This window comes from Mastacembelus armatus, chromosome 5, assembly GCF_900324485.2.
Source record: "Mastacembelus armatus chromosome 5, fMasArm1.2, whole genome shotgun sequence".
NCBI lineage: Eukaryota > Metazoa > Chordata > Actinopteri > Synbranchiformes > Mastacembelidae > Mastacembelus > Mastacembelus armatus.
In genome coordinates this window covers 114650-127227 of record NC_046637.1, presented here as the reverse complement: position 1 = coordinate 127227, position 12578 = coordinate 114650, and the positions used below count along the sequence as shown (strand labels likewise).

Here is a 12578-nt window from a genome sequence, read left to right as displayed (position 1 = left end):
CATGGGTGGAGTGGAAATCATATCACATCTAAATGATTTTAAGGATCAATAAACTAGGCCTAATCACTCTACTGTTTTGACACTAATGGAATTAGGAGAAGAAATAAGCAACACTATAGATAAAAAATATATGGTGGAATGTTTTTTTTTCACCTTAAAGGCATTTGATACCATAGACCATAAATTATTACAGAAACATGAACACTATGGCATATGAGGTGTGGCACAGTCATGGTTCAGAGTTACCTTGACAATAGAGTCCAATAGTCCAGCTAAATAATATTGTTCAGAGATGGCAAGGGTGAGTTGTTGAGTCAGTCCTAGGACGACAGTTCTTTAATTTGTATATGAATGATCTTGGAACAATATCAAATATGTTTAACTCTATATTATTTGCAGATTATATTATTTTTGTCAGGAAAACTTTTGAACAGTGCAGTGAATTAGGTGAAAAGAGAAATAAAAAGGTGGTTTGATAAATTATCCTTGAATCTCGCAAAAATAAAATGCATGACATTCATTAACAAAATGATCAGCAAGGAAGTTTAAATTAAAATAGAGGGTGTTATTCTTGAAATTGCTATACTGTATTGCTCACATATTGTTCCATACATCACTGCATGTAGGTTTGGGGGAATGCATGTAAAACTCACACTAATCATTTTACAGAGAAGTAAAATGTAAAAATATCCAAGAGATGCTCTTTTTGAGAACCCTCTAACCATGGTTCTTAAATGGTGGTTAATGAAGTTTGACAATAGATTTTAAAATTGCTCAGATATTAACCTATGTAGAGCTAGTAGCCTGAAAAAGAATATACAAATAGCAGTTATAATTTTAATGGAAAATTTATCTGTCACCAAAATAGAGAAGTGAATTTATGAAACAAACTTGAGGGTGAATTAAAATGTGTAAAACTTTTACTGGGTTTAATAAGATATTTTTACCTGGCACTAAGATATTATATGTATTCGTCTTCACAGAATAAGAATTTGTGTTTATTAAAACGTTGCATTTTTCCACGTGGTGCGAGGTGAGACTGTTCCGACCTGCCCAACATGGCGACCACAACAGGACACCTCGGAACAGGAAGCAGAGATGCGGTTGCGCCTGCGCAGTGTCTCGTCCGGGTCCCTGTAAAGATGTCTGCGCAGGGGAGGGCGCGGAGCGAGGACCCGAGACAAAGGCGCAGAACCTGTGACTCTCCCTAACTGCGCTGGGCCAGGTAAGAGCAGGTGGCTCCGCAGAACCTCTCCGACCGCGCCGATACGCGGCGGAACGTTCCAGCCGTAAGCTGGACTGGTTGACGGGCGCGCCGAGGGGCTGAGCGTGTGGAGCGACGGGAATGTTGTGGCTGCTGTGGCAGGGGCGTGTCCGCCATCTTGTGTGAGAAGTGGCGCCGAAACAGCAGCTGAGGCTCCGAGAGGGCACCGAGCAGGCCGCGCGAAATGGCCGCTAACGACCGCGATAACGGCCCTCTGGGTTCTTCTCTGCGCATTTAAATCACTTTAGCCCGGTTTGACTCCGTTGTGGCCCGGTACCGACCGCCGCTGTGTCCGCGTTCAGCCCGAGCTCCAGAAGAGCAGCCGCCCCCCCCCGTGTTTGTTTGCAGTCTGCCCTGCGCATGCGTGTAACCATGGCGCTCGTTTCTGCGTTTGAGAGCAAACATAAGGATTAATGCAGCGGTTATTGATCAGCGCAGCGGTTATTGATCAGCGCAACGGTTATTGATTCGTTAAACACAGGCACGGACTGTTCTGCCGTTTTCTGATCATGGCGATCAGCTTAAACACACGGCGTTAGCTACGTTTGCCGCCTTCACACGGCCACACTGAGCCCGATAAACGGACCGGACCGGACCGGACTTTTCTCAGTGTCAATGACCAAATGTGTTCCCGTTTGAAGATAAAGCCAGTTTTAAACGTTTCACACTAAAGTCACACATGTCACATGCTTTTAGTCTGTAACACACAACATATGTGTTTAGCCCACACACATACAGCCCAGCTTCACATTATTATCAGCAACAACTAAAGGTGATGTTTATACTATTATTGGATTACAATTGATTTAGTTCTCTGTTTGTTTAAAGTCATTTGCCTTTCGAAATGTTAGAAAACAGTTTACGTTTTCAAATTTCTCATTTGAACCAAAAAACTCAAACTTTGTCAGAATGTCTGAGCTTTAGTTTGCAATGGGTTTTTTCAGCTGCAGTTCAGTTTGTCATGTTATAATAAAATATCACCTCAAATTATTAGAATTTGTTATTTGACAGGATCATTGTGGTAAATAAAACATTTCCTAATGTAAAACAGAGCTTAATTAAAACAGAAACTGATTTATGCTATGTTAAACGTCTTATGTTTTTATAGCAATGTACTTATGAAGACAAAAAAGAATTGTAATTGTAACAAAGAAAAACAGGCAAACATTTTACAGTTGCTGTAAACTTTATTTAATTAGCCTTTTAGGGGACCTTCATTTTTTTCACCTCCTAAATATTTTCTCAAACTTCAAACTCAGATTGAAGCATTTGCTGTGATGCTATAAGTAAGGTTAATTTAGAAATTGAAGTTTTGGGCTTGTTTTACTTTTCTCACACATCAGATACCAGATGAAATTGCTACACATTTTCCAAAATGTACAGAAATGTCCATAAAGTGAGTGTGAGGTTTATAAACAGGAACAGCAAAAAGAGCAAGTGGTTTGCTGCAGCCATGGTTTGATGCACTGACCTGTAAAAACTGATCATACAGTGTATTAGGTTTGGCTGGAGCTAATCATTTTCTAATCATAATCTGTTAGTGATTTTCTGGTCTCAGACTTATTGCTGACACATTCAGATGTTCTGTGTAAAACACAAATTTAGTTTACTAAGATAAAAACAGAAAATGTGACACACTGGGGAAACTGATGATGATTTAAATGTGACTACAGTGAATAGTTAAATTATAATTTCCATATTTGTGTTGATTGCAGTAAGTTTACCAGGGCTTCAGATATACGTTTTTCACAGGTGACATTGTTTTAGGATCTGACAGGTGACTGGAGTCTCACTGTAACAGTGTCTGTTGAATTTATTATTTATAATGAGCAGTTTTAGTGTTCACAGAGGCATCAATACAAATGACCCTAACCTACAGTCAGTCCCGCTGCTGAAACAAATTCTCACTGATAGCTGTAACTGTGTGAAAACAACAAGCTCTCACCTGCATTTACTCTAAAAGTTACAGCGTCTCTTCCTGATCAGGCAGGTGATGTCATTCTGATGAGCAGCTGAGATGTCCAGTGACAGCCAGGGATCAGTGAAGGGGGAGGCAGCCATGATGCTGTCTCCCTCTGGCTCCACGTCCTCTCAAGGACCACCCCTCTCTCCATCCACCACTTCCAAACCACCTGAGCTCCCAGGTACACATGTCATTGACCAGTTTGTCTCAGCTCCCAGGAACTCCTGTGTTTCTGTCTGACCTAACTCTGTCTCTCAGATGAACTGGTCCAGGCTGGGTGGTCTAAATGCTGGTCTCGGAGGGAGAACCGACCGTATTATTTCAACAGATTCACCAATCAGAGCCTATGGGAGGTGCCAGTGCTGGGTCAGCACGACGTCATTGTGAGTGTGTTTGTGATCCTAGCCTAATAATAAAAAGAATATTAAGCAAATGTTATAAAGATAATTAATAATTATATAAAAACTTACATTTGGCACATATTTTCATAATTTCCTGTTAGTATGAAACATTAGAATATTACTTGATCATTTGCAGACATGTCTTTTATATTATACTTTATACACTTTACTGTTGATATGCTTATACACTTTACTGTTGATATGCTCAGTTTTTTTATCAATTACCTCTGTCTGTGTGCAGTCTGATCCTTTGGGTCTGAATGCAGCCCCAGCAGAGAGTGGAGACAGTACCCTTGGTAATGGTCAGAGGAAGAGGAGGAGCTCTGAGGAGCAGGGGGCAGGGCCTAACAGCTTCAAACGAACTAAGGTAAGCACACACCTGGTCAGAGGGTGAGTTTCTGACTTTATGCCACTCTCATGTCTTTGCTTAAACCACAATTATGAGCGGCCAATCTATAATTCAGATTTGGAGATCTGGTGAATTTGTGAAAGTTTCTCATTTGCTCAACTAATGTGCCATCAAAATCAAACCCAGTATCAATACTAGTACAATTGGCTCATTTTAAAATAGCTATACACGATTTATATCTAGCTTCACAAGCCGAAAGAAATTTATAACAAAACAGAAGAGGATAAGCTGTTGACCTGTTGTGACTGGAATAATGTGTCCACACTTCCATTTCAGAAAAACAACAGTTCTTCCTGTCCTGCCAACAACTAAATTTGAGCTCACTTGGGCCATCTGAGCACATCATTAAACTAGTGTACAGTGGCTGATGGGAAACAGAGTCCTCTAACTTAATCTAATTCAGCAAGGTTTATCTTCTGTTACAGGTAGAGCCAACCACGCCAATCTCTCCTAGCACCCCTGGGGTCAAACCCTGGAGCTCCGCCCCTGAAGACAAACAGGTCCTGTCAGCAACGCCTACAACACCATGCCCTGCTCCTGCCCCCTACAGACCAGCTGTGTGAGTACTCTTTTTTTTTTTTTTTTTTTTTTTTTTAATTGGTATGATTAGCATTGTTTGATTTGTCATTCCTGGGGGTTTAATAGTTTTGTGTTGATTTATTTCTGTTGTTTTTAGTATTTACTGGGATCTGGATGTTCAGACCAATGCTGTGATCAGAGAGCGCCCCCCAGCCAACCATCTCCCCCCCCACCCAGAGATTGAGCTGCAGAGAGCGCAACTGGTCACCAAACTGAGGCAACACTACCACGAGCTGTGTCACCAGAGAGAAGGTACCAGCACACTTGACAGGAGGATTCAGTGTTATTACTGGGCTGGACTGGGTCTTCCACAGTTCACTAACTAACTTAAGATCTGGAAGTATAGAAGGTTGTTAAATAATCAGAAGGTCGATCACCAGACCTCCTCTATCTATTGAGCAAAATTATTGATCTCCAAGTTGCTCTTGATGCTAAGTCCCTCAACGCGAGTGAATGTAACCTAAATAAATGGTCTGTTGACTTTCTTTTTTACCTGGCACTTGTTGAAATTATCTTGGGATTTTATTGACTTGGCTTGGGACTTGAACTGTGCTTAAGGTTAAGTTGCCATTTGAGTGTTTTATGAATTGGGCATCTGTCTGACTGTTGAGGTATTGAACCACCCCGAGAGTCCTTCAACCGTTGGCTGCTGGAGCGAAAAGTGATTGACAAAGGTCATGATCCTTTGCTACCAAGCGATTGTGACCCCATCATCTCCCCATCTATGTTCAGAGAAGTCATGAATGACATCCCCATCAGGTAGGTAATTTCTCTCTGCAAACAGGTTTCTATAATGTATCACCTTAAATATGAACTGAAGTGTTTCATTAAATCAGTGTTTTGACTATTACTGTCCTTGTGTGTCTCAGGTTGTCTCGTATTAAATACAAAGAGGAGGCCCGGAAGCTGCTGTTTAAATATGCCGAAGCCGCCAAAAAGATGATTGACTCCAGGTAGGTCACAAGAGACCAATTAGTTAATTACCGTGATGGTGTCTTCATCGGATAGGTTAGAGTGATGCTGGAGAAACTCTGACCCCTGATCTCTGACATGTGCAGGAATGCGAGTCCAGAAAGCAGAAAGGTGGTGAAGTGGAATGCTGAGGACACCATGAGCTGGCTGCGTCGAGATCACTCTGCCAGCAAGGAGGACTACATGGTAATGCCAACCTTTCATTTGTTCAGTTTGTTACTGTGCATCTTAAGATCTTCAGTCTCTGGCTGTTTAATGGATTTTCAGTAGTAAACTTGTTAAAACACCAGGTGGATCAAAAAATACCTGTTGCCACTTGAGGACAAAGATATTTGACTTTGCAGTCTTGTCATCAGATATTCAGTTGTGACTAATTCAGGTAAAGAGGGGAGTTGAACTGCTGTTTACCACCTGCTGAATCAGGTAAAAAAGACAGACCTACTCAAATCAAAAACTGTGTCACAAGTTTTGCCTATATTCAGGGACACTAAATGAGTTCTGTCCAAAGCTATAACTGGGATGCAGCTGCAGCAGTACCTGTTTTGGTCCCAGCCACAGAACTTTCTGGTGGACAGCAGTTGTGAAGGAGGCTTTGAAGTGGAAGGATGAGTCCAAGTGGGTCATGGGATTCTTAAAGCAGCAGACAAGTATCAGGAGGAGGGTCTTATTCTAGGCCATTTTCAGCAAGGGAGGGGAACTGCAGGCCCAGACTGAGGATATTGGTGGACAAAGGAAGAAATGCTTTGAGGAACTCCAGTGAGGGCTGTGGACATTGTTGGGCTGAGACATCTCTTTACGTGACACCTGGAGATCAGGGACAGTACCCATGGCCTGGTGGATCAGGATGATGGTTTCCATTTTTAAAAAGTAGTACCAGAGGTCCAACTGTCAGGGTATTATACTGCCCAGTTTCATGGTACAGGTTATGCCTGGTTGAGTGCAGAACTACAGAATCAGGAGGACTATTCTGTGTTTTGTGGACAAGAGTTTCTGACTATTGTGTTTGAAAGATACCAGACTCTCTATTACAGTTCCTTCAGTCCTAGTGTGATCTAATTGAATGCTGGAAGTCAGGCATGTTTTCAGTGGGTATCACACATTGAGTTTGTGATTTTCATGAACAGGATCTAAAGGTTCAGTTCAGGCTAAGGGCGACCGATATTGGTTTTTCAATGGCCGATGCATATTATTGGAAATCAGAGCAGCTGAAGGCTTATTGATGATGCCAATTATTTTTGCAGATATACTTTTACTGGGCATTCATATATTCAGTCTAAAGGTCAGGGGGGGTCTAGGATCAGAGTTTTAGGGGCTCAGCTCCTCAGCAGAATGTGACATTCATACAGGACCTTATACCCAGTGCATTTTCTGCCGACTCCAACCTCCTCTCTACTCTGGGCTGTATACCAAAGGGTAAACTTAATATCCATCCAATCACAGAATCTATATTCTGAAAGATATAAATTGATTCATATTGATTTATAAGATTATTCTAATTGAATATTAGGTTGCTATGGGCAATGCTGTCTGGTAATGTCATGACTTTCTCACCTGAATGTGGTTGTTTTCACTGAAAAAAGAAAAGCTTATATCCATCTATGGAAGAACATATTAGGGTTTGCCCAGTGCGTCACTTCACTGTCATTCCTGAGGAAATAGACTTTTTTGTGTAACTGCATAGCAAATATGTGTAATTCCATCATAAAAAGGCCATGCTACTTAGCTGTCCTTCAATAATTAGCCACGTGGAGTGAACTTACTGTTGGATTTAATGTAAACAGAAACGGAATTCTCTTCAATATGTTTAGAGTCATTTCAGTGCTTTATAATATTTTATGTTATTGCTATTTCATCTCCACATACATTAAAGTAATAAAGGCATCAGTTAGCTCATTACTTGCCAAGTGCACACCTAACGTTGGACAATATTCACCCCATGGAGCTGTAACCACACACGCCCTAAGTCGCGGTAATAATGACACAATCGGAACAGTCGGCAGCTGTATTTGCTAATGGTAACTTTTTAATTTATTTATGATTTAATCTCCACCATGAAACCCACTGCTATCTTCTTCATCTTCTCTGTTGCTTTTACGTGCGTTTTCTCCCATAAATGTCTTATTTTCACTCTCTCATAGTGAGTCTTCATTTGGTAACATCCACTGAGGTGTGGTACAAAGGCCATTTGATTGACACAAGGGACTGCATCACACAGATCCCATAACAACGACAGTGAGCTGCCTGCGGACTGTGGTCGACCTCTAGTGGTCACAGTGACGTGAGGAGTCCAGGCAGCTCCAAGAAGCTAAGGGGAGAACCAAAGTCAGCTGATGTGGTTCAGAGGTTTGATCGTGATTGCCCTGATGTTATCACGGTATGTTTGTAGGACCGTCTGGAGCACCTGAGGCAGCAGTGTGGCCCTCATGTTGCTGCTGTTGCCAAAGACTCTGTGGAGGGAATCTGCTCCAAGATCTACCAGCTGTCTGCAGAGTACAGCCGCCGCCTGAGACAGACGCACCTGAGTCTGCTGCAGGACCCGCCCTCAGGTATACACATACACACACCTGAGTCAGCTGCAGGAGGGCCCACCCACGCAGCAGTGTTCTGCGTTATTTACAAGTGTGTATCCTGTGTTTGTGCGTTCAGAGACATGTGCGTCTCCGCAGCAGTCCCGGCTGGTCTACTGTTACCCGGTACGCTTGGTGATCCCTTCACCCCCCCTCCCTCGTGTGGAGTTGCACTTTGAGAATGATGTGGCGTGTCTGCGCTTCAGAGGAGAGATGGTCAAAGTCAACAGGGGCCACTTCTGCAAACTGGTCAGTACTGCTGATACCAAATATGATACTACTGATACTGTGACTGCTCGGATGTTGCGATGAGGTAACAGGGTCAAGCAGGTATGAACAGCGGTCACCTGGAGCTCAGGATTTGTACTATAGGTGTGTGTATCACTGTTAGTCCTGTGTTATACTGTTGTTGCTCTAGTTTTTAACACAAACAGTCATATCTGTTTTTTTCTATCAAATATTTTATAGTTAATAAAAATCAACAATTCCTGTGGTTTTACATTAAAACTCTTTCAGGAAAGGGAGAGCTTATTTGAGCCATGGAAGGTTTTCAGTGTGTACCATTATGCAGGAAGTGTTCAGTGGCATGAATGTGCCTAAACTGAGAACAACAGGAGCACAGGGTGGTGTTCACCAGGCCATCAAAAGTCTCTGTCCTGTCTGTCTGTTCAGGAGTTGCTGTACAGGTATAGCTGTATAGATGATCCTCGCTTTGAGAAGTTCCTGTCCAGAGTCTGGTGCCTCCTCAAGAGATACCAGGTCAGCTGACTTTGTTAAACAATCAGATTTTACCTGCTCTAATCTGAGAGTCTGTTTGGTTACAGCTCATTTCATTAGTGGGGTAACAAAGGGTGTGTGTTCAGGTGATGTTCGGCAGCAATGCTAATGAGGGGACGGGCCTGCAGGGAGCGCTACCGGTGTCGGTGTTTGAGGCACTGAACCGCCAGTTTGGTGTTTCTTTCGAGTGCTTCGCCTCGCCGCTCAACTGCTACTTCAAGCAGTTCTGCTCTGCGTTCCCTGACATCGACGGCTTCTTTGGATCAAGGGGGTCTGTTTGTCTTGATGCATTTAAAACATGGTTGGACAACATCCTACACAATTATATTAACACAAGTAGTATGAGCATATAGTATTGCAGTTAGTAATTGTGTGTGTGTTTTCAGGCCGTTCCTGTCTTTCTGTCCAGTCAGTGGCTCATTTGAAGCCAACCCTCCTTTCTGTGAAGAGCTGATGGACGCCATGGTGACGCACTTTGAGGTTAGTCCAGTATCTATGCTGGTCTGTATGGGGTTTTCACAAGTCTGCACCAGGTTATGCTGGCTTGTGCCAGTGTGTAGTACCCTGTTCCAGTACGATATGTACAGGAATTCTCTGGTCTGGGCTTGGACCAGTATAGATTGGTCTTGTCTAAACGAACTGGCATCAATAGTTTTATATACACTTCTGAACCAGGCCATACTGGACTTCACTGGTCTAAATATATTCAGGTGGACTGAACTGGTCTGTCTCTCTGTCAGGAGCTGTTGGAACAGTCCTCAGAACCTCTGTCCTTCATCGTCTTTGTCCCCGAGTGGCGTGACCCCGTGACCCCGGCTCTGACTCGCATGGAGGCAAGTAGATTCCTCCGTCACCAGCTGAGTGTCCCGGCCTACGAGCATGAGTACCGCTCCGGAAGCCAGCACATCTGCAAGAGGTACTTATACAGATACGGTATACTGTTCCTGCAGGGTGTGGATGTACTACACTGTACTGCAGTTTCCTGATACTACTGTATTAATTTGTGTAAATGTATTTACAGAGATGAGATGTACTACCGGGCAGTACATGGTACTGCAGTACTGTTCCTTCAGAACGACGCAGGCTTTGCAAAGTGGAGTCCGACTCCGGAGCGTCTGGCTGAGCTAACAGCAGCGTACCGCCCGTCCTCCTCTCGCACCTCCTCTTTGTCCTCTCCTGGCCCTGCCCACATTGCACCAGGAGATAGAGACTCTGCCGCTAAGGCTTCAGATAGGACGCAAAGTGGCGTGATGTCACCAGGTGCCCATGACGGCAACAACAACAACAGCAGCTGCAGCAGTGGTAGTAGCGGCAGTCCTCAAGACAAGATGGCTAACATGTAGAGAGGTGGGGCTTTGAGTGTAACCCCGCCTACTCACTTGATGAACAGTTGTTTCTCTGATTTACAGCATTGCCTTGTTCCGACCGTCATCTCATCTGTTCATATTGTCGCTCACCAGCACCTGTAGTGCACCCTCAACATACCCTTCACTTCCTTCAACAAAACCACAATGCCCTTCGGCCTCTTGATTCTGGTATCCCCCCCCTTCATCAGCTCTTCTGATTGGTCAAATCGCACCAGTGACATCATCAGATCTGAAGCTGTTTTTTCACCTGGAGATTCACATCTGGGTGTGGCAGTGGCTGTTGCTTAGCAACAAGCACTCTTGCCAGTAAGTTGTAGTGACATGTTGCTGCTCCAACCATGGAGCTGGAGCTGGTCACTGGAGGACTTTTGGTTGGTCCCCTCACAGATCGGGCTTGGTGATTGATTGACAAGGCAGCTATTGTTTCTATTGGACTAGTCTTTGTTTGAGTCTGACTTTAGGCACCGCCTCCTTGGGATAAAACAGCGAGTTGTGTTTTGGGTGCAGTGGAGTGTGAGAATCTGAATATTCAGCAGTCAGGAGGAAGCAAAGCATTCGCACCGAGGTCACATTCATTGGTGGAAGGAGGCAGAGTCAGAACTGGGACTGGCGGCTGAGAGGCTTACTTCTTCCTGCGTCCTCAGAGGTCCCTCCAAACTTCCTGTGGTTTCAGGTGTTGCAGGTGTTGAACCAGGTGTTTGGAGGCTGGTGGAGCTGCATTAATGGAGTTGTAAAGTGTGAGGAGCTACTCCAGTGTTCCTTTAGCAGAAATCTGGTTTATAATCTGTGTGCACAGACACAAGTCTGTTTTGTCATATGTTTCTTTCTCTCTCCCTCTCCATATATATATATATTTCAATACATGACTTTCTTTTTTTGTATTAACCTTTTCAAAATATTTTTTGTAACAAACATTTCTAATTTTCCCATTTAAATCTTTTCTTTTTTAATTTTTTTTTTATATTAATTAAATTTTTTATCATTGTAGAACATAAACTTGGTTTATGAGTTCATCAATATTTTTTATTTTATTTTTTTAATGAAATCCAGTTTAATGTGCTCCTCACACTTCATAACTTGACACTCAACAGCTGACTGTGTGTTCGCTGATAAGTCGTCCTATCAGGTGTCTGTCGCTGTGTGACAGCTGTGTACATAGTGTACAGTATATGTTGTTATTTTCCTCATCTGCTGTTAAATTGATTGGGGGGAAAAAAACAAATTTAATGTTTAACCGTTTTTTTTTTTTTGTTTTGTTTTGTTTTGTTTTTTTTGATTTAATTTAACGTTTTTAAAAAATAGATGGAAATATGTGTCCTGTATTATAAAGCTTACAATAGTTTGTTTTAAACTAAACCAAAGTGTTAAGATATCTATATCTTATATGTAAAAGTAGAAGTGTGGATGCATCAGTAATGCTGATGTCTAAACAGTAAAATACTTCTCACCTTATTTTTATCATTCTCTGCTGTTTTTTTTTTTCTCTAAGCAATTTGTTGGTGTTTTTATAGTTTTGTTTTTTGTGCATGAAACTTTTTGACTCAACAATGTTGTATTTCCTGAATGTGTCTTTCAGTCTGAGTCTTCAGACCAAGCAGCATCTCTTCACAAAAAAGTCACACAATGTTTCACCTGGTCTCAGCTTTTAATTTTAACTGTTGTTCAGCTTTTTAAAGGAGCAGTCCAACTTTAGGAATATTGTGATTAACTGTGTTGAAGCTATTGGAAGGTGTGTGTTTTTTTTTTTTTTTTTTTGTTTTGTTTTTTGTTTGTCTTCTGTGATGCTAAGCCGGCAGTTTCAACCTAAACCAGTTAGACTAATTTTTGCTTATTCCTTTAATTCTTCTGGAAATCAACACCTTGGTATTTGTATGAAACTACAGTACATTACATTGCTGAAAGAAAACAAATTGGAGACACTAGGCTCTGTATCATAATTACAATGTAAAGCGCTTGTAATTGTGAGATAAAAATGTTGGCATGATGAATTCTTTATTTTAATATTTATATCCCCTGTGTAATTTTAGGAAAACAGATTTGGGGCTTAAATGAATTAGTTCTCTAATTATAGCACATCCAATAATTTGAAGAATATTGTGTTTATCCTTAGTAAATTTAGAGTTTTAACTTGATTTAAGTTCTGAGAAATAATTTCAATTTTCTTGTAATTATGACTTTCGTATCTCGTAATTCATATTGTAACTACAACTAAGATCTTTTTCTGTTATAATATGAAAAGTCATTATTACAAGAAAAGCACCTTTATTGAAATATTGTGT

The 12578-nt window shown here is 41.9% G+C and overlaps 1 protein-coding gene across 1 annotated transcript; it reads left to right on the top strand.

Annotated features, from left to right (window-relative positions):
* The first annotated feature begins 1121 nt into the window (after positions 1-1121).
* pcif1 (phosphorylated CTD interacting factor 1) lies at positions 1122-11203 on the top strand. The gene is made up of 16 exons (XM_026307873.2): positions 1122-1225; positions 3251-3408; positions 3486-3610; positions 3870-3995; positions 4463-4596; positions 4714-4868; positions 5228-5375; positions 5486-5569; positions 5675-5774; positions 7975-8134; positions 8235-8404; positions 8828-8914; positions 9019-9203; positions 9319-9412; positions 9673-9848; positions 9954-11203. The coding sequence occupies exons 2-16, from the start codon at positions 3282-3284 to the stop codon at positions 10273-10275; spliced, it is 2193 nt and encodes a 730-aa protein (XP_026163658.1). The 5' UTR covers positions 1122-1225; positions 3251-3281; the 3' UTR covers positions 10276-11203.
* Positions 11204-12578: the final 1375 nt, after the last annotated feature.

Bases quoted from the DNA above. Each gene is read 5' to 3' on its own strand.
- pcif1 (XM_026307873.2), top strand. From the start codon at position 3,282: ATGTCCAGTGACAGCCAGGGATCAGTGAAGGGGGAGGCAGCCATGATG. The intron at 3,409-3,485 runs GTACACATGTCA...TCTGTCTCTCAG, and splicing joins CAAACCACCTGAGCTCCCAG to ATGAACTGGTCCAGGCTGGG. The intron at 8,405-8,827 runs GTCAGTACTGCT...CTGTCTGTTCAG, and splicing joins GGGGCCACTTCTGCAAACTG to GAGTTGCTGTACAGGTATAG.